General features: G+C 42.0%; 1 protein-coding gene across 1 annotated transcript in view; it reads right to left on the bottom strand.

Moving 5' to 3' along the window:
- LOC139387208 (cadherin-18-like) overlaps positions 1–19,962 on the bottom strand; it is a 44,521-nt gene extending 24,559 nt beyond the window's left edge. Inside the window, exons 1-2 of the mRNA XM_071133283.1 lie at positions 19,883–19,962; positions 10,291–10,811 (exon numbers count right to left, since the gene is read on the bottom strand). Of these exons, the coding sequence (XP_070989384.1) occupies positions 10,291–10,524 (234 nt within the window). The 5' untranslated portion in view covers positions 10,525–10,811; positions 19,883–19,962. The remainder of the gene's footprint in view (positions 1–10,290; positions 10,812–19,882) is intronic.
- Between the last annotated feature and the right edge of the window lie 863 nt (positions 19,963–20,825).

The raw sequence follows: 20,825 nt of genomic DNA, 5'->3' as shown, positions 1-20,825 counted from the left end.
TTAAGGCAAAGGTTGGCTACTTTGAAGAATCTCAATTATAAAATATATTTTGATTGTTTAACACTTTTTTGGTTACTACATGATTCCTTGTGTGTTATTTCATAGTTATTTCATAGTTTTCTTCACTATTATTCTACAATGTAGAAAAGAGTAAAAATAAAGAAAAACCCTTGAATTAGAAGGTGCGTCCAAACTCATGACTGGTACTGTAAAGAAAAACTCTGTAGAACTTTCAAAAAAAGAGGAAGAAGACAAGAAGCTGCCTTGACATTTTGGGGCTGATGTATTTCCCTTGGTAGCCTAGCAGAACAAAGTCAATGCAATGTGTAAAATATGAATAAAACACTGGGGGCGCAGAACACTTACTCATTCAAACAGGTTAATCCAGCTCTATCGGGATTAGTCGTGCTACACTGAGTTGCATCACTGCAAAATAAATTTGTTGTACTTTGTTGACATGTCGCCTAAGTATTTTGGCCTCGTGCCTGCCGTGTCTGGTAAATGTGTTTTTACAAACACTTAAACACTGAATGTGGGGTGATAGGTTGTTTGAGACAGGTGTGAAACACCCCATTAGCTTTAAAATGGATCAGATGGAATATAATAAATATAGCCAAAAAAATAGGACGTCTCCATTCGTTACAATACGCCAGAACATGGGCTGTATCCCAAAAATCTCTCCTTTCTCCCAAAGTGTGCACTTGTTAATTTCCCCTCAGAGATTTGAAAGGAAAGTAAAGGTATACAGAAACTTCCTCAAGCCCATGCCTTCACCAATCTAATGCTTTTATATTTGTGGGGCGTAGTAAACAAGTGCACACTTCAGGAGGAAGGAGAAATTATTGGGATGCACCTATAGCCTCCATGTTTTCAGACACCTGTGGTGCAGAACCTGTAGGGATTTCTGTAAGGAGGGAAGTGAATGAAGGATAACAAACCATTAAAGAAAAGCTGTGAATCACTTGACAGCACCAAAGCTGTTGGAGCTGGCTTGCATAGTCTGTATAAGAACACAACTGGCCAGCCAAGTCAGTTGCCCTATCATGAATGCAAGTGTTTGCTCTTCGGGAGAATGCTATTTTTCTACAGACACTGAGGGGAAATGTTCTGAATGAAGAATGATGCCAGAAGCTGCTGGCAGTTACAATCCTAACGCTTTATTTTATATATTCCTCAGTGTATTGATTTTTGTTGCCTCCGCCTTCAACCCTTCACACACACACACGCCATACACACACACACACACACACACACACACACACACACACACACACACACACACACACACACACACACACACACACACACACACACACACACACACACACACAGGCTGCTCTTAATTCTTGGCAGCGAGAGTAATCCCTGAGCAGAGAGCAATTAGCTAAGACAGTGTTCACCTCCATGCCTCTTCCCATGCCTGAAGAGGGTACACACAGCAACCCTGTTTGCTACAGAATCACATGGAGAGTTTCCAAGATATTACTGCTGCAGATTCACATGAAAGAAGACCAATACAAACCAACAGAGGATCAGATTTACCACATGTAGGCTAAGTAGTTGTCTTTATTGTCCGCTTAGGACTCCAAAATACAGTGTACTAGGCTACTACACAGTAATAAACATTATTGCGTAGTACAAAGTAGGTTGAATGTACATATGAATCCAAGGCTGATGTTGTCATATAGTGGAAGTGGGTGGAACTGCTGTGATGTTCTCAGCAAGTTTGGGCCAACGCAGGCATTTACACTGGCCCATGACACTACTTTCACTCACAGAATATCCTGCCTGCAGTGACGGAGTAGCATTCGTTTATCTTTCGCTATGGTGCCTTTATTCACTAGCAGGGTAATGGGTTTACAGCTCATGACTGGTGCTTACCCTAGGCCCTGCGTTTTTAAAGAGATAAAATAACAAAACATTTCTCTGTCTGGGAGCTATGGGGGGAATAGATAGATACATAAATATATGGAACTAGCCACTGTGGTAATACATGATATGCACGATACGATATGATTTCATGATATGTGCAGGCTATGTGTCTGCTGTCCACTTTTTCCATATGGGGCGTTTCATGTCTCTCTTTGTGTAAGAATTAGTTATTGGGCTTGGCATGCCTTTTCTTCATAAAATGTCCTACAAGGGAAAATGCCATATCTATAGGAAAGAAGAACAGGCTCAGTTGCTATACTGTAAGATCCTACTGTAAAATCCTACTACTACAACCAGTAATAGACTCTAACGGGCAAAGATGCTTCCAGTTTTAGAAGCAGTTTTAAAATAAGAAGCAAGTGTGCAGTATGCACAGAGGCAGTAGCCTTGTTCGCAAAAAAAGACACTGAGTGGTAGTTGCTACTCCTGTACGGACTCGGGAGAGGTGAATACAATGTCCGCTTAACCCGGAAGCACCAATGTGTAGGAGGAAACACAATACAGCTGACAAACAAAGTCGGCCCGCCACAGGACTCACTAGAGCGCGATGGGACAAGGACATCCCGGCCGGCCAAACCCTCCCCTAACCCGGGAGAAACTGGGACAATTGTGCACCGCCCCATGGGTCTCCCGGTGTCGGCCGGTTACGACAGAGCCTGGACTCGAACCAGGATCTCTAGTGGTACAGCTAGCACAGTGCCTTAGACCACTGCGCCACTCGGGAGGCAGCCTACACATGTCTATCGTGGGATTTGTTTGAATTTCAACCTGAGGACACACATTCATAATGATGCCATTTAGAATGCACTTAAATAATGACATGGAACTGTCTGCACATACACTGCCAAGTTCACTGGTAGAGGCTTGTACAGAGGCTGATAAACTGCCTACGCTCCAAGAACCCTGATTCAATCAGGACCCTGCCCCCTCTGCTAACCACAAATTACACGAAGCACGATGATGGAAAGGTCAATTTTATGCTGCAGCAAGAGCTCACTGACAAGATTATTTTATAAATTGGGGGGGTACACCAAGTTTTAGTAATTTGCCATTAGTGAACCAGGGTGAAGGGTTTGATGTAATCTTTGTCTCTGAGGTCTTTAAGGGATATTTTAATCATACAATCTCACACAGTGAGAGGTGACGGTACTAGCAGCTGCCTGAGAGACTCGGCAGTACGAACGCTACTCTGCTGTATCAACCTTCTCTGGCCTCTGCTGCACCAAACACACGTCAAATCCATTGGTTGATAAGAGGTTGGGATGCCTGTGGACTGGGGTTGTAACCTGTAATCTAAATCAGAGGAAAGCAAGGGTAGTTTCAACAATCAGTGTGCAGTACATGTCTAGCCTATACAGGGAACAGCTAGCTACAATATACAGTGAGTGTACAAAACATTAGGAATACGTGCTCTTTCCATGACAGGTGAATCCAGGTGAACGCTATGATCCTTTATTGATGTCACTTGTTAAATCCACTTCAATCAGTGTAGATGAAGGGGATGAGACATGTTAAAGAAGGATTTTTATGCCTTGAGACAATTGAGACATGGATTGTGTATGTGTGCCATTCAGAGGGTGACTGGGCAACATGTAAGTCCCTTTGAAAGAGGTATGGTAGTAGGTGCCAGGCGCACTGGTTTGAGTGTGTCAAGAACTGCAACGCTGCTGGGTTTCTCACACTCAACAGTTTCCTGTGTGTATCAAGAATGGTCCACCACCCAAAGGACATCCAGCCAACGTTAGGCCAGTGGTCGAAAATGGGTCATTGACGAAAGAGGACAAAGGAGGCTGACAGGAATTGCGCAGAACAACAGAAGGACTATGGTTAGTCAACTAACAGTCAAGTACAATATTGGTGCCCAAAGACCCATAAAAGAATGCATAACTCGTCGTACCTTAACACGATTTGGGTATGGCAGAGTTCCACTTCTTTCAGCAAATAACAAGAAACTGCGATGCAGTGGGCTAAGGAACGAAAACACTAGACACTGGAGAATTGGAAAAACATTCCCTGGTCTGATGAATCTCGATTCCTGCTGTTTCACGCTGATGGGAGGACTAGGGTAAGGAGTAAATCACATGAGTGCATGCATCCATCATGCCTCATGTCAACATTGCAAACTGCTGGTGGTGTGATGATGTGGGGTGTGTTTTAATGGCACACAGGGCCCCTTGATAAAAGTGGATCAATGTTTGAATGCCACAGGATATCTGAACATCATTGCCAATCAGGTGCATCTCTTCATGGCAGCAGTGTATCCATCTGAAAAACATCCGCAGGATAATGCCCCATGCCACAAGCGTAGGATTGTCCAGGAATGGTTTCACAAACATGAAAGTGAATTCAGCTTACTGCAATGTAATGCCCAGTCACCAGATCTCAATCCAATTGAGCATCTGTGGGATGAGATGGTACGTGCTATTCGGAGTAGAGGTCCACTACCAGTCAATTTGACACAGCTTCGACACCTTTTAGAGTCCATGTCCCAACGAACTGAAACTGTTCTGAGGGTAAAAAGTGCAACTCAATATTAGGAAGGTGTTCCTAATGTTTTGTACACTCAGTGTCTACAGTAGCTGTGATGAAGGAGAAGGCTATATAGCTAACTAGTCATAGCAGAGCAGAGTTGGGATCATTCAGATAAAAATATTTGTTTTATCCATTCATCACTCTGACACATCTGAATCTGTGAAAAGTACAGCACAGTTTTCTAGGACAGGTCTGTCTGGGTCTGGACTGCACTATTTGTACTCCATCCTGACTGAGCCTCTAAGGGGAGACAGGAGGCAGAGAAATGTCTGTGTGGACTTTGGAAATGTGCAAAATATGCAGGACAGTGACAGTGTCTGCATCAGGAATAACCGCTTTAGGTTCACCTGTCCCAAAAGCAATTTAAAAATACATATTTACGTATTACACTGAAAGACTTTCAGTCTAAAAAATGAGGTCATAAAGTGTTGGCCAACATTTAAATACATCCCACTTTCTACTGATCATATTGATCTGTGGTGCCCACTGTAACTCATCAAGCTGATACATGTAGGCATCTGTGCTGTTGAGAATGGCTACATGATACTTAATTATGTTTCCCTCATTGCCAAATCAACACCTAAAAAGTTACCATCTCAGTGGAAGATGAAACTTCAACTGTCACAGCATCTTTGAGGAGAGTGACGTGAGCTCTCAGTCCGCCCCCTCAGGGGATGTATGTCTGTGTGTGTGTGTGTGTGTGTGGATTATTCATTGGAGCCATCTCTTACCAGCCTTTCATCCCACATGTCCCACAAGCCCCAGTTTAACCCTCACCTTTGATGCATAGTGTCAATGTCATACAATGTCAGTGTCACAGTGGATTAGTTCACCTGCTATAACTTCTGCATTTCAAGAAGCCACTGCTAGACAATATCACTATACGTGGCTCCTGTGGTAAGCGGTATAATAAAGCAGTTAGGTAACACTGCTTTCAGTCCCTAATGTTGGCATATTTACGCATTCAATAAGGATTAATTACCCTGACCATGACCATACAAACAATTTATCCAATTTATCACAACAACAAAAATGTCCATTCATATTCATAGAGAAAATTATTTATTCATACACAGTACAGGTCAAAAGTTTGGACACACCTACTCATTCAAAGGTTTTTCTATATATTTTTTTTACAAATTTCTACACTGTAGAATAATAGTGAAAACATCAAAACTGTGAAATAGCACCCATTGAATCATGTAGTAACCCAAAAAGTGTTAAACAAATCAAATATATGTTATATGTGAGATTCTTCAAAGTAGCCACCCTTTGCCTTGATGATAGCTTTGCACACTCTTGTGTTATTTCATAGTTTTTAACATTAAGATGTTTTCACTATTATTTTACAATGTAGAAAATAGTAAAAATAAAGAAAAACCATTGGAATGAGTCAGTGTGTCCAAATTTTTGACTGGTACTGTATGTACAGTTTACGGAAGTTTACATACAGCTTAGCCAAAGACATTTAAACTCAGTTTTTCACAATTCCTAACATTTAATCCAAGCAAAAATTCACTGTCTTAGGTCAGTTAGGATCACCACTTATTTTAAGAATGTGAAATGTCAGAATAATAGTAGAGTTTTTATTTCTTTCATCAAATTCCCAGTGGGTCAGAAGTATATATACACTCATGCAGTTGTGGGTGAACGGGGAGTACAGGAGGGGACTGAACACGCACCCCTGTGGAGCTCCAGTGTTGAGGGTAAGCGTGGCAGATGTGTTGCTACCTACCCTCACCACCTAGGGGCGGCCCGTCAGGAAGTCCAGGATCCAGTTGCAGAGGGAGGTGTTTAGTCCCAGGATCCTTAGCTTAGTGATGAGCTTTGAGGGTACTATGGTGTTGAACGCTGAGCTGTAGTCAATGAACAGCATTCTCACGAAAGTGTTCCTTTTGTCCAGATGGGAAAGGGCAGTGTGGAGTGCAATAGAGATTGCATCATCTGTGGATCTGTTTGGGCAGTATGTAAACTGGAGTGGGTCTAGGGTTTCTGGGATTATGGTGTTGATGTGAGCCATTACCAACCTTTCAAAGCACTTGGCTACGGACGTGAGTGCTACGGGTCTGTAGTCATTTAGGCAGATTGCCTTTGTGTTCTTGGGCACAGGGACTATGGTGGTCTGCTTGAAACATGTAGGTATTACAGACTCAATCAGGCACATGTTGAAAATGTCAGTGAAGACACCTGCCAGTTGGTCAGCACATGCCCGGAGCACACGTCCTGGTAATCCATCTGGCCTCGCAGCCTTGTGTATGTTGACCACACAGTTGTCCGGAAAAGCTGATGCTCTCAATCATGCCTCAGTGTTGCTTGCCTCGAAGCGAGCATAGAAGTGATTTAGCTCATCTGGTAGGCTCGTGTCACTGGGCCGCTCGCGGCTGTGCTTCCCTTTGTAATCTGTAATAGTTTGCCAGCCCTGCCACATAAGATGAGTGTTGGAGCTGGTGTAGAGTGATTCAATCTTAGCCCTGTATTGACGCTTTGCCTGTTTGATGGTTAGTCGCAGGGCATAGCAGGATTTATCTAGGCAAGTAGTGGGGCCTGCAATTTATCTACTTCAGGCGAGCAAATCTAGAGACTTCCTTAGATTTTGTGCATCAGCTGTTGTTTACAAATATGCACAGACCGCCCCCCCTCGTCTTACCGGAGTTTTCTGTTCTATCTTGCCGGTGCAGTGTATATCCCGCTAGATGAATATCCATGTCGTCATTCAGCCACGATTCCGTGAAACATAGGATATTTCAGTGTCCCGTTGGTAGGATATTCGTGATCGTACCTTGACAAATTTCTTGTCCAATGATTGTACGTTGGCGAGTAGTATTGAGGTCAACGGCAGCTTTCCCAGTCGCCTTCTCCGGGTCCTGACCAGGCATCCTGCTCTTTGTCCTCTGTACCTGCTTCGCTTCCTCTTGCAAATAACGGGGATGTCAGCCCTGTGGGGTGTTTGGAGAATGTCTTGTGTGTCGTCCTTGTTGTAGAAAAAATCTTCATCTAATCCGAGGTGAGTGATCACTGTCCTGATATTCAGAAGCTCTTTTTTTGCCGTAAGATACGGTTGCAGAAATATTATGTACAAAATAAGTTACAAATAACGCGAAAAAACCCACATAATAGCACAATTGTTTGGGCGCCCATGAAACTGCTGCCATTTCTTCCGGTGCCATTTTATTTATTTTATCTTGCAGCAAAGCACCTCAACAACAGGATTCGGCCACCCCCGTGCTTCACGGTTGGGATCGTGTTCTTCGGCTTGCAAGCCTCCCACTTTTTCTCCAAACATAATGATGGTCAATATGGCCAAACAGTTCTAATTTTGTTTCATCAGACCAGAGGACATTTCTCCATAAAGTACGATTTTTGTCCCCATGTGCAGTTGCAAACCATAGTCTGGCTTTTTTATGGCGGTTTTGGAGCAGTGGCCTCTTCCTTGCTGAGCGGCCTTTTAGGTTATGTCGATTTGTTTTACTGTGGATATAGATACTTTTGTACCTGTTTCCTTCAGCATCTTCACAGCTATTGTTGTGGGATTGATTTGCAATTTCTGGCTGATTTTTTGGCCGATTTCTTTTGATTTCCCCATGATGTCAAGCAAAGAGGCACTGAGTTTGAAGGTAGGCCTTGAAATACATCCACAGGTACACCTCCAATTGACTCAAATTATGTCAATTAGCCTATCAGAAGTTTCTAAAGCCATGACATAATTTTCTGGAATTTTCCAAGCTGTTTAAAGGCACAGTCAACTTAGTGTATATAAACTTCTGACCACTGGAATTGTGATACAGTGAATTACAAGTGTAATAATCTGTCTGTTAACAATTGTTGGAAAAATTACTTGTGTCATGAACAAAGTAGATGTCCTAACCGACTTGCCAAAGCTATAGTTTTTTTGTGGAGTGGTTGAAGTTTTAATGACTCCAACCTACAGTGGGGAGAACAAGTATTTGAGACACTGCCGATTTTGCAGGTTTTCCTACTTACAAAGCATGTAGAGGTCTGTAATTTTGATCATAGGTACACTTCCACTGTGACAGACGGAATCTAAAACAAAATCCAGAAAATCCCATTGTATGATTTTTAAGTAATTAATTTGCATTTTATTGCATGACATAAGTATTTGATCACCTACCAACCAGTAAGAATTCCGGCTCTCATAGACCTGTTAGTTTTTCTTTAAGAATCCCTCCTGTTCTCCACTCATTACCTGTATTAACTGCACCTGTTTGAACTCGTTACCTGTATAAAATACACCTGTCCACACACTCAATCAAACAGACTCCAACCTCTCCACAATGGCCATGACCAGGGGGCTGTGTAAGGACATCAGGGAAAAGATTGTAGACCTGCACAAGGCTGGGATGGGCTACAGGACAATAGGCAAGCAGCTTGGTGAGAAGGCAACAACTGTTGGCGCAATTATTAGAAAATGGAAGAAGTTCAAGATGACTGTCAATCACCCTCGGTCTGGGGCTCCATGCAAGATCTCACCTCGTGGGGCATCAATGATCATGAGGAAGGTGAGGGATCAGCCCAGAACTACATGGCAGGACCTGGTCAATGACCTGAAGAGAGCTGGGACCACAGTGTCAAAGAAAACCATTAGTAACACACTACACCGTCATGGATTAAAATCCTGCAGCGCACGCAAGGTCCCCCTGCTCAAGCCAGCGCATGTCCAGGCCGGTCTGAAGTTTGCCAATGACCATCTGGATGATCCAGAGGAGGAATGGGAAAAGGTCATGTGGTCTGATGAGACAAAAATATAGCTTTTTGGTCTAAACTCCACTCGCCATGTTTGGAGGAAGAAGAAAGATGAGTACAACCTCAATAACACCATCTCAACCATGAAGCACGGAGGTGGAAACATCATTCTTTGGGGATGCTTTTCTGCAAAGGGGACAGGACGACTGCATCGCGAGATCTTGGCCAACAACCTCCTTCCCTCAGTAAGAACATTGAAGATGGGTCGTGGCTGGGTCTTCCAGCATGACAACGACCCGAAACACACAGCCAGGGCAACTAAGGAGTGGCTCCGTAAGAAGCATCTCAAGGTCCTGGAGTGGCCTAGCCAGTCTCCAGACCTGAACCCAATAGAAAATCTTTGGAGGGAGCTGAAAGTTCGTATTGCCCAGCGACAGCCCCAAAACCTGAAGGATCTGGAGAAGGTCTGTATGGAGGAGTGGGCCAAAATCCCTGCTGCAGTGTGTGCAAACCTGGTCAAGAACTACAGGAAACGTATGATCTCGGTAATTGCAAACAAAGGTTTCTGTACCAAATATTAAGTTCTGCTTTTCTGATGTATCAAATACTTATGTCATTCCGTCTCTCACAGTTGAAGCATACATATGATAGAAATTACAGACCTCTACATGCTTTGTAAGTTGGGAAAACCTGCAAAATCAACAGTGTATCAAATACTTGTTCTCCCCCAAGTGTATGTAAACTTCCGACTTCAACTGTATATACAGTATATAAAAAATGTTTTGTTGTATAATAAGCTTACCCATTTGAATTATTTATCATAGTGAGTAGAAATGTATATATGTTTGCTGAAAGTAAACAGAGATTAAAGCTATAAACTCTAAATCTTTTCCAAAAGAAAGGAAATTGCTCTAAGCGTAAATGTACGTCTTACTTAACCTGGTGCAACATTGTTCTCAAACGGCTGTTGCTACTGTATGCACAACCAGGTACAGTTACAATCATAGACTTTGCATTATGCAAAACCACCTACGGAGTGCAATATGTAGGCCTACTGTTTTCCTCTTTGCATGAAAATCCCTCACATCAAATGAATGCCATTGAAGGAGACGATGAATAGCATACCTTTCCAACATGCTGGATTTCTGGTCCAATATGTTCCTCTAAAACGAAGAACTGGTTCCATATCCAGCCCCTCTTGGGCCGATGGTGCACGTCCTTCTCTCCGTCTAGGTGTTTGGTTTGGTTCCTGGGTGCTCTGACGTTGGGCCTGGGCTGGGACGTCCCATAACTCCTCTGGACAAAGCACAGGCAGATCAGCAAAGGGCAGAGGCAGGCAGTGGTGGCAGGAATTCTCATGGTAGAGAATGTATGCTTCTCTAAGTCCTCCACTGTACCTTGGCAAACAGTGTACCAAGAGGCCACAACAGCGTCTCGACAGTAAGACAGTACTAGGTGCAGATCAGACCAGTCCAGAGATTTCTCCTAAAGTCCATGGTTTATTTCAGTCTGTACACTAGGGATTAGAACCAAGGTTAATTTCCATGTTGGACAGAGGGGAAAAGAGCTGGTTGTTCATTTGCTCAGAGGATCCTCAGGAGATTTCATGAGTGGTCTGGTCTGAGCAGGTTGCCGTGTTGTTTCCCCTTGAAAAGATAAGAAGAAACGATATTAAGGAAACAGGAATAATGAGTCATGTTTTTCTTGCTGTGAAATCCCCTAATGCAATTTGATGGAATGACTACTCCGATATTACACTTTGACTCATTTATAGAAGCACAATATTCTTTTCCACAATGTTCTTTTCTCATTTTGACCTGATTTCTGAGAGTCAATTTCAACTGTGTGTATGAATTGAGTATTTCTGTCTGCTTCGGATGCAAGCCAGAGGATTCAAAACTACACTGCTGAGTCTGAGCTGAAAAGGCTAAGTTGTCTCTGTCATACCTCACCCCCGAAAGACATCCATTTTAAAATGGCTTTTTGAAAGCAGGAGAGCCACAACTGGCCATAATAGCATTTTGAGGACATTATTTTCTGCAGTCTTTGTCAGAGTATATTACAATGACAAGCTGCTTAAGAGCATTTGATTCTCACAATCTATGACACTCTTACAGAACATTTGTCACTTGGTAAACACCCTCACACAAGCAGAGATGTGGTTCTAACTTCCAGTTGCTGTTAATATTGTACTTTAAATACTTTTGAATGATTCAGTTATTTTTATATTTTGTGTGAGAAAACAATCTGGGGAAAAAACATATCACTTTGTAAAATAAAGAATTATATATACAGCACATGTGACAAGACTTGTTATGCCTCTGCCACTCAGGAAAGCATTTTGTGATTTCCTTTCCTTAGGTTTTGATTTGTTACACAACTGTGCTATTTTCTGATGCATTTCCACAAACCTTCAATCAGTCCACCTGTCAGCAGAGTACCAGCCAAGCTTAGTCGAAAAACAGTCCAACACAAACAATTTGCAAGTGATAAATGTTTGATGTGAGGCGGCACAGAGGCTTGTCAATGGATGCTATGGTTACGTCTTCTTTGTTTCTATGTCTGCATTGCAATAATACAAACTAACTCTGAAATGTCAAAAGACCAATAACAACAGATTATACGTGAAGCACAGTTAATTGTGCAATGACAACAACAAGGATGTGTGTGACCATCCTTGAAATGATTAATGGCTAAATTTGTGTTATTTGTCAACCTATAGCATGGGCTAGTGTTGCATGTTTTCTTGAATTATGTGTTTGTATGTTTTTCTACAATACCACCCACGCACCACATACAGTATAGTATTGTAGATACAAATGAGGATTTCTCTGTGATGGGAAGTGGAGAGTGAAAAGCAGGTATACTGAAAGTACACTGCTACATAACATCTTTAGCCTTCACAAATGCATGATCTCATTCCCAATGCATATTCCAACAGCAGTCCATGTCTATGAAATTCCATGTTATAAAAGGGTGGCTGTCCTCATTCTAACTGAATATCACTAGTGTACTTACTGCAATTATAAAATAATTTAATTTCACCGTTCTGCCGCTCGTGCCTTGTCTTTACATTAGGCTCAATTTGAAGCTTAATTTGTCAAGTGAGCATGAAAAGAGCACTGGTGGGTCAGTGATAGTGCCTTTCCATGTTACCTGGATGTACAACACCGTTCAAGCACACACATTCCAGTATTTGTGTATTGCAAATACTACATACATTCAGAAACAGATTTTAAATTTTCTAATCATTAACTACAGAAAACAATTCATTTAAACTTGTGACACCATTAGGGTGATGTTCACATCAATCAATAACTATCCATGCGTGTGGCTACAGCTCAGTCTTCAACACCATGCACCAACACTGTGCAGTCAGCCGAACGCATCAACTGGGGCACACTGCCCGCCCTCCAGGACATCTACAGCACCCAGTGTCACAGGAAGGTCAAGAAGATCATTAAAGACCTCAGCTACCCGAGCCACATCCTGTTCACCCTGTTACCGTCTAGAAGGTGAACACATGGCAGGTGCATTGAAGCTGGGACTGAGAGACTGAGAAACAGCTTCTATCTCCAGGCCATCAGACTGTTAAATAATCACCACTAGCCAACCCTGCTCTGAACCTTAGTCACTGTTCTATCCAGCTACCACCCAGTACTCTACCATGCACCATAGAGACAGCTGCCCTATGTATACTGAACAAGAACATAAACCCAACATGTAAAATGTTGGTCCCATGTTCCATGAGCTGAAATAAAATAAATGTTCCAGATGGACAAAGAGCTTATTTCTCACACATTTCTTCACATGCCTTTTAGTGAGCATTTCTCCTTTGCAAAGATGATCCATCCACCTAACAGGTGTGGCTTATCAAGAAGCTTATCAAACGCCATGATCATTACACAGGTGGACCTTGTGCTGGGGGCATTAAAAGGCCACTCTAAAATGTGCAGTTTCGTCACACAACACAATGTCACCGATATCTCAAGTTTTAAAGGAGCGTGCAATTGACAAGCTGACTGCAGGGATGTCAACCAGAGCTGTTGTCAATGTTAATGTTAATTTCTCGACCATAAGCCGCCTCCCAATGGCATTTTAGAGAATTTGTCAGCACGTCCAATTGGCCTCACAACCACAGACCACGTGTAACCATGCCAGCCCAGGACCTCCACATCCTACTTCTTCACCCGGGTCACTGAGACCAGTCACCCGGACAGCTGATTCAAAATTCTATAGCCACTCTCACATCTGAGCTATCTGTGTTGCAGGTGCATGGTAACTCTTGAATAAGATGAGAAAAAAGAAGAAACTGCTCTTGCTAGTATCACTGCTCTTTAATAAGCTTTATGTATCGGCCTCAAGGCCTTTGTCAGAGCTTTTGTGCCTTTTTTCAATTAGCTCCCTTATGTAGACATAGCTCCACCCACATCTATTCAATGCATCCATGGAGCTATGTCTACAAAAGGGAGCTAATTAAAAAAACTCACAATGGGCTCTGACAAAGGCCTTGAGGCCGATATGTAAAGCTTATTAAAGAGCAGTGATACCACCAAGAACAGTGTGCCGGTTTCTTATTTTTTCTGATGAAGCTGTGGGTTTGCACAACCGAATAATTAATGCACAAACAGTTTGAAACCGTCGAATGGAAACTCATCTGTGTGGCCACTGGCATGCTGGAGAACTGTGCTCTTCATGGATGAAACCTGGTTTCCATTGTGTGGGCGTGCGGTTTCTGATGTCAATGTTGTGAACAGAGTGCACATGGTGGCGATGTGGTTATGGTATGGGCAGTCATAAGGTATGGACAAAGAACACAATTGCTTTTTATCGAGGGGAATTTGAATGCACAGAGATAACGTGATGAGATCCTGAAGCCCATTGGCGTGCCATCACCTCATGTTTCAGCATGATAATGCACGGCCCCATGTCACAAGGATCTGTACACAATTCCTGGAAGCTGAAAATGTCCCAGTTCTTCCATGGCTTGCATATTCACCAGACATGTCACCCATTAAGCATGTTTGGGATGTTCTGAACTGACATGTATGACAGCGTATTCCAGTTCCCGCCAATATCCAGCAACTTCACACAGCCATTGAAGAGGAGTGGGACAACATCAGACAGGCCACAATCAACAGCCTGATCAAATCTATGCGAAGGAGATGTGTCACGCTGCATGAGATACTGGCTGGTTTTCTGATTCACGCCCCTATTATTTTTGTAAAGTATCTGTGACCAACAGATGCATATCTTTATTCCCAATCATGTGAAATCCACAGATTAGGTCCTAAAATGTCTTATATGAACTGTAACTCAGTGAAATCTTGTTGCATGTTGCATTAATATTTTTGTTCAGTATACAGTACATGGAGTCATTGAACATTGCTCACTTTGATAATGTTCACATACTGTTTCACCCACTTTATAACGTATATATACAGTATATAATGGACAGAAATATATACATTGCCTTCAGAGGTTTTCATACCCTTTGACTTTTTCCACATTTTGTTGTGTTACAGCCTGCATTTAAAATAGATTACATCTAGATGATTTGTCGCTGGCCTACACACAATGTCCCATAATGTCAAAGTGGGATTATGTATTTCCAATTTTTTACAAATGAATTAACAATGAAAAGCTGAAATGTTGTATGTCAATAAGTATTTAACACCTTGGTTATGGCAAGCCTAAATAAGTTCAGGAGTAAACATTTGCTTAACAAGTCACATAATAAGTTGCATGGACTCTGTGTGCAAAAATAGTTTTTAAAATTATTTTTGAATGACTACCTTATTTCTGTACCCCACACATACAATTAGCTGTACGGTCCCTCAGTCAAGCAATGAATTTCAAACACTGAGGTTTTCCAATGACTCGCAAAGAAGGGCACCTATTGGTAATTGGGAACATTTTAAAAAGCAGACATTGAATATCCCTTTGAGCATGCTGAAGTTATTAATTAGGCTTTGGATGGTGTATCAATAGGATACAGGCATCCTTCCTAACTCAGTTGCCAGAGAGGAAGAAAACCGCTCAGGGATTTCACCATGAGGCCAAAGGTGACTTTAAAACAGCGACAGAGTTTAATGGCTGTGACAGGAGAAAACTGAGGATGGATCAACAACATTGTAGTAACTCCACAATACTAACCTAATTGACAGAGCAAAAACAAGGAAGCATATTTGTATTATACACATATTTCAAAACATGCATCATGGTTCAGTCTGCTTTCCACCAGACACTGGGAGATGAGTTCACATTTCAGCAGGACAATAACCTAAAACACAAGGCCAAATCTACACTGGAGTTGCTTACCAAGAAGACAGTGACATTTCCTGAGTGGCCAAGTTACAATTTTGACTTAAATCTACTTGAAGATCTAAGGCAAGACCTGAAAATGGTTGTCTACCAATGACCAACAACCAATGTGCCAAGTCTTGAAGAATGTAAAGAATAATGGGCAAATATTGCACAATCTAGGTGTGAAAAACTCTTAGAGACCTACCTAGAAAGACTCACAGCTGTAATCGCTGTCAAAGGCGCTTCTACAAAGTATTGACTCAGGCGTGGGAATACTTATGTAAATGAAATATTTCTGTATTTCAATTTCAATACATTTGAAAAAAAAATTGTACTCTGTCATTATGGGGTATTTTGTGTAGATGGTGAGAAAAAATATATACACTTGAAGTTGGAAGTTTACATTTCCTTAGGTTGGAGTCATTAAAACTAGTTTTTCAACCACTCCACACATTTTTTGTTAACAAACTATAGTTTTGGCAAGTCGATTAGGACATCTACTTTGTGCATGCCACAAGTAATTCAACAATTGTTTACAGAAAGATGATTTCACTTACAATTCACTGTATCACAATTCCAGTGGTCAGAGTTTACATACACTAAGTTGGCTGTGCCTTTAAACAGCTTGGATAATTCCAGAAAATGATGTCATGGCTTTAGAAACTTCTGATAGGCTAATTGACATAATTTGAGTCAATTGGAGGTGTACCTGGGATGTATTTCAAGGCCTACCTACAAACTCAGTGCCTCTTTGCTTGACATCATGGGAAAATCAAAACAAATTAGCCAAGACCTCAGAAAAAAAGTTGTAGACATCCACAGAAGTCTGGTTCATCCTTGGGACCAATTTCCAAACGTCTGAAGGTACCACGTTCATCTGTACAAACAATAGTACGCAAGTATAAACACCATGGGACCACGCAGCCATCATGCCGTTCAGAGATGAACGTACTTTGGCGCGAAAAGTGCAAATCAATCCCAGAACAACAGTAAAGGACCCCGTGAAGATGCTGGAGGAAACAGGTACAAAAGTATCTATATCCACAGTAAAACAAGTCCTATATCGACATAACCTGAAAGGCCACTCAGCAAGGAAGAAGCCACTGCTCCAAAACCACCATAACAAATCCAGACTACGTTTTGCAACTGCACATGTGCACAAAGATCGTACTTTTTGGAGAAATGTCCTCTGCTCTGAAGAAACAAAAATAGAACTGTTTGGCCATAATGACCATTGTTATGTTTGAAGGAAAAAGGGGGAGGCTTGTAAGCCGAAGAACACGATCCCAACCGTGAAGCACGGGGTGGCAGCATCATATTTTGGGGGTGCTTTGCTGCAGGAGGGACTGTTGCACGTCACAAAATAGATGGCATTATGAAGAATGAAAATTATGTGGATATATTGAAGCAACATCTCAAGACATCAGATGTTAAAGCTGGTTCGCAAATGGGTCTTCCAAATGGACAATGACCACAAGCATACTTCCAAAGTTGTGGCAAAATGGCTTAAGGACTACAAAGTCAAGGTATTGGAGTGGCCAGCACAAAGCCCTGACCTCAATCCTATAGAAAATGTGTGGGCAGAACTGAAAAAGGGTGTGCGAGCAAGGAGGCCTACAAACCTGACTCAGTTACACCAGCTCTGTCAGGAGGAATGGGCCAGAATTCACCCAACTTATTGTGGGAAGCTTGTGGAAGGGTAACTGAAACGTTTGACCCAAGTTAAACAATTTAAAGGCAATGCTACTAAATACTAATTGAGTGTATGTAAACTTCTGACCCACTGGGAATGTGATGAAAGAAATAAAATCTGAAATAAATAATTCTCTCTACTATTATTCTGACATTTCACATTCTTAAAATAAAGTGGTGATCCTAACTGACCTTAGACCGGGAATTTTTACTAAATGTCAGGAATTGTGAAAAACGGAGTTTAAATGTATTTGGCTAAGGTGTACGTAAACTTCCGACTTCGACTGTATTTAATACAATTTGAATTCAAGCTGTAACACAACAAAAAGGTTGAATAAGTCAAGGGGTATGTAAACTTTCTGAAGGCACTGTAGCATGGGCAATTGTTGCTATAAGCACTAGGTTCACACAGGATATTCATTCTATTGCTACATCCCTCAACATGGTTGAGTTAAGAGTGTCAGCAGAAATACATGTAGCTACAGATAACTGTCATTGAAATATAGTGGATATTGCTCTGCAGGTTCTCTCTCTACGCTCAATTTCAGGAAATAGGAAACTTCTACCCTGAAAACACCCACATCTGTCTTTTGCAGTATGGCTAAACATGATTCCAGGCTAACAGCATATGAATCAAATATCCAATATTTTCTACAAATATACCAGGATTTTTTAAATAGAAAATAGTTAATTGATTGTCCTTGTATGCAATTCAAGGGTAAGGGTGTTGCAACTATTCATTCTGATTAGTTGAGGGCCACAAAACAGATTAGCAATTGATTCGTTTCTAATGTTGCTAATTATGATGCTAATTGGAGAGAAATACTCTGTGGACCTTGAGACTACATCTGAGGCTGTGGCTTACATTATGACGAGTTGTGAACTGTGGCTTAGACCTATGCATATGCCTCCCCTTTTTCTCCTGCACTAAGTTCAAGAGTCATGTCGGACTCTAAGGATAATTATGATTTTAATTATACTTAGCCATGCTGTACAGCTAAGCCAATCTGTAGCTTACAGCTAACTAGCTAAATCAGCTACTAGCCTGAAAATAGATTTTACCTATCCCAAGCCAGCAACATAAAATTAGATGTATGCTAGAGAAATACAATTACTGGTCACTTCACTACAGTATCTATGACTGAGAAGGCTGGCCTTGCACTTCAATATCAAGTCACTAGCTAACACAGCTTCGGGCATGTCAGGGCATTGCCCTCAACACTAGGCTACTGGAGGATACAGTAGCTAGCTGGGCTTAACCTCAAATACACACACTCAGCTTACTACTTTTATGCTCAAAAGCTTGGACCCTTGCCTTGCTGTAAGTGCAGCTTTATATTTGGACGTTTATACTGTAGGTCTTTTCAAGACAAAGGTCTGTTGTGTTTTGTTCATCTGGCCATTTGTTTACAAGATCTGATAACAATTGCACTCAGCAAAGACAAAATCTCTGTAAATGCTACATCCTGCTTGTTGTTGGAAGTTTGGCAACAATGAAATTTTGAGGTATTTCTGTAGACAACCATGAACTATCTTCCCTGACAACGCTGGTTATAGTGGGAGTAAGACATTACAGGACCAACATGAATGCACCACATACTGGTCAAATGAGATTAGCACAAATATGTCTTTCACAAGACTCATCTCTCAGGGTTTGAGATCTACAAAACCAAGCAGGTGGTTTTTGCTCCCCACCAAGAATCTCACTTGACTTGGCTTCCAATATTCTCTTCCCTCTGTGGAGACTCGAGGACGAGGAAAGGAGGAAAGACCACCCCTTGTGGAGTTTTAGTAAATCTCAGGAGAGGACGGTGAGAATGATTGCTCATTACAGGATTAGCAGTATACAGAGAATGACTCAAGGGAAAGCTTGACGTGGGTCTGGCACATTGAGTCATTGACATCCCCTACTGCATAAGGCATTAGTGAAGAGGTATCTACTAAAGTAGCTAGCAGAGACATACTGTCCCAGTGAGTCTTTTAAACCTCCCCCCCTGGATCAAATAGAACTCAGGAGAATTCCTTTGGCATTTCAATGGAGGGAATTATGCATACATTTAGCATGGATCTCTCTAATCATAAGGTAATGAGCTGCAGCTGACAAAGACACTACATGACATTTTAGAATAGCAGCCTACATACACCCTTATGTATTCTATACAAATCAGCACCTGCAGAAATTCAACTCTTCCTCTACACATTAGGTGGATATTTTTCAGCAGAACCATCACATATTTTATTGTTCTTTAGCCAGTTACATATTTTGAGGCACTAACACAGCCAATTGCTAGACTGCAGTGAATTGATCATGGAGCAGTGAAATTATTCCACAGGATTCCACTCTCCTGTTTAGTTCCATCTGAGAGCTGGAGCTATGAGTGCCTATGAAAAGTACTATGGTAATTTGATATATACCTTGGTGATAATAAAAAGGACACCTCCAATAAAGCTCAAACAATAAAACCATTGAAAATATGGCAGCAGGGTTCTCATTCTTGCATTTCCCTGGCCGTATAGAGAGGCTCTGAAGCAGCGTGAATAAAACATAAATGAACTCACACTTTTTCACAGTAGCAGCGCTCACCACAGGCAAAAGCAGCTTCAGAGGATCCAACAGCAGAGGCAGCAGCAGTAGCACGACAGACCATAGCAGATGTGAAAGCTATGACAACAGAGAGAGAGAGAGATGGATTGAAAGTGCTGAACAATTTGCCCTTACCTTTCTTCTCCAAACAGATGATAAGGTGTGTGAACAGTGAGCTGTGAACAGATTCTCCCCTATCTGTCTACTGCTGCTCCCAATCCACCTCAGTGGAGTCATCTCCCCAATCCGCCAGGTTGCTGCCTCACTTGCCTGCTGCAGCTCTGGAGTGGTGCTCTGATTGGCCGACTAACAACACACTGGTACACATAGACACACACGAATGCTCTCACACTCTTTCTCTCTCTCACGCACACATGCAAGCACACACTGTCATCTCAGCATTTTCCTCACATTTTTTACTCTCTCCCACACACACACACGCACACGCACACACACACACACACACACACACACACACACACACACACACACACACACACACACACACACACACACACACACACACACACACACACACACACACACACTGAACTCTCTCTTTCTTTCTCTACATCTGCTGCCTCAGGGACTGGGCTAAGGTGTAACAAACGCGAAGCAGAGGGGTGAATTTGCTTTAAGGAGAGTGTCGCTTCTAAAGGAATCCTGATGAATAATATAAGACTGAGAGTGAGGGGGAGGGAAGAGCGTGAAGCCCCACCAGACCACAGGACATTTTTAACCGAGATGACAGTGAATGTGTCAGCACATAAAAAATAAACGTGAGGGAGGGTTGCACATAGTATTGTGGAAGCAAGCAGAGAGTTGAGAATGTGATAAAACAAAGGGCTTACAGGAGGAAGAAACGGTTTACCTACCAAAGCCCCAAAGTCATCAAACCTTCACAGTTGACTCCCATGCCATCCATCATCTTCCCCCCACATAGTCGAAGGATAGGGAGGTGATTTATCTTTTCAGCCTCATTTATTTATTTACCTCTGCCAACATTATCAGTGGCACTGTTGGTGGGCCCCAGGTTGAGTTATGTAAAACCGTAGGGAAGGTCGGGGTTGGTTGTCAC

The sequence above is a fragment of the Oncorhynchus clarkii genome, chromosome 28 (genome assembly GCF_045791955.1).
Source record: "Oncorhynchus clarkii lewisi isolate Uvic-CL-2024 chromosome 28, UVic_Ocla_1.0, whole genome shotgun sequence".
Classification (NCBI taxonomy): Eukaryota; Metazoa; Chordata; class Actinopteri; order Salmoniformes; family Salmonidae; genus Oncorhynchus; species Oncorhynchus clarkii.
This window is presented reverse-complemented; position numbering and strand designations above follow the sequence as displayed.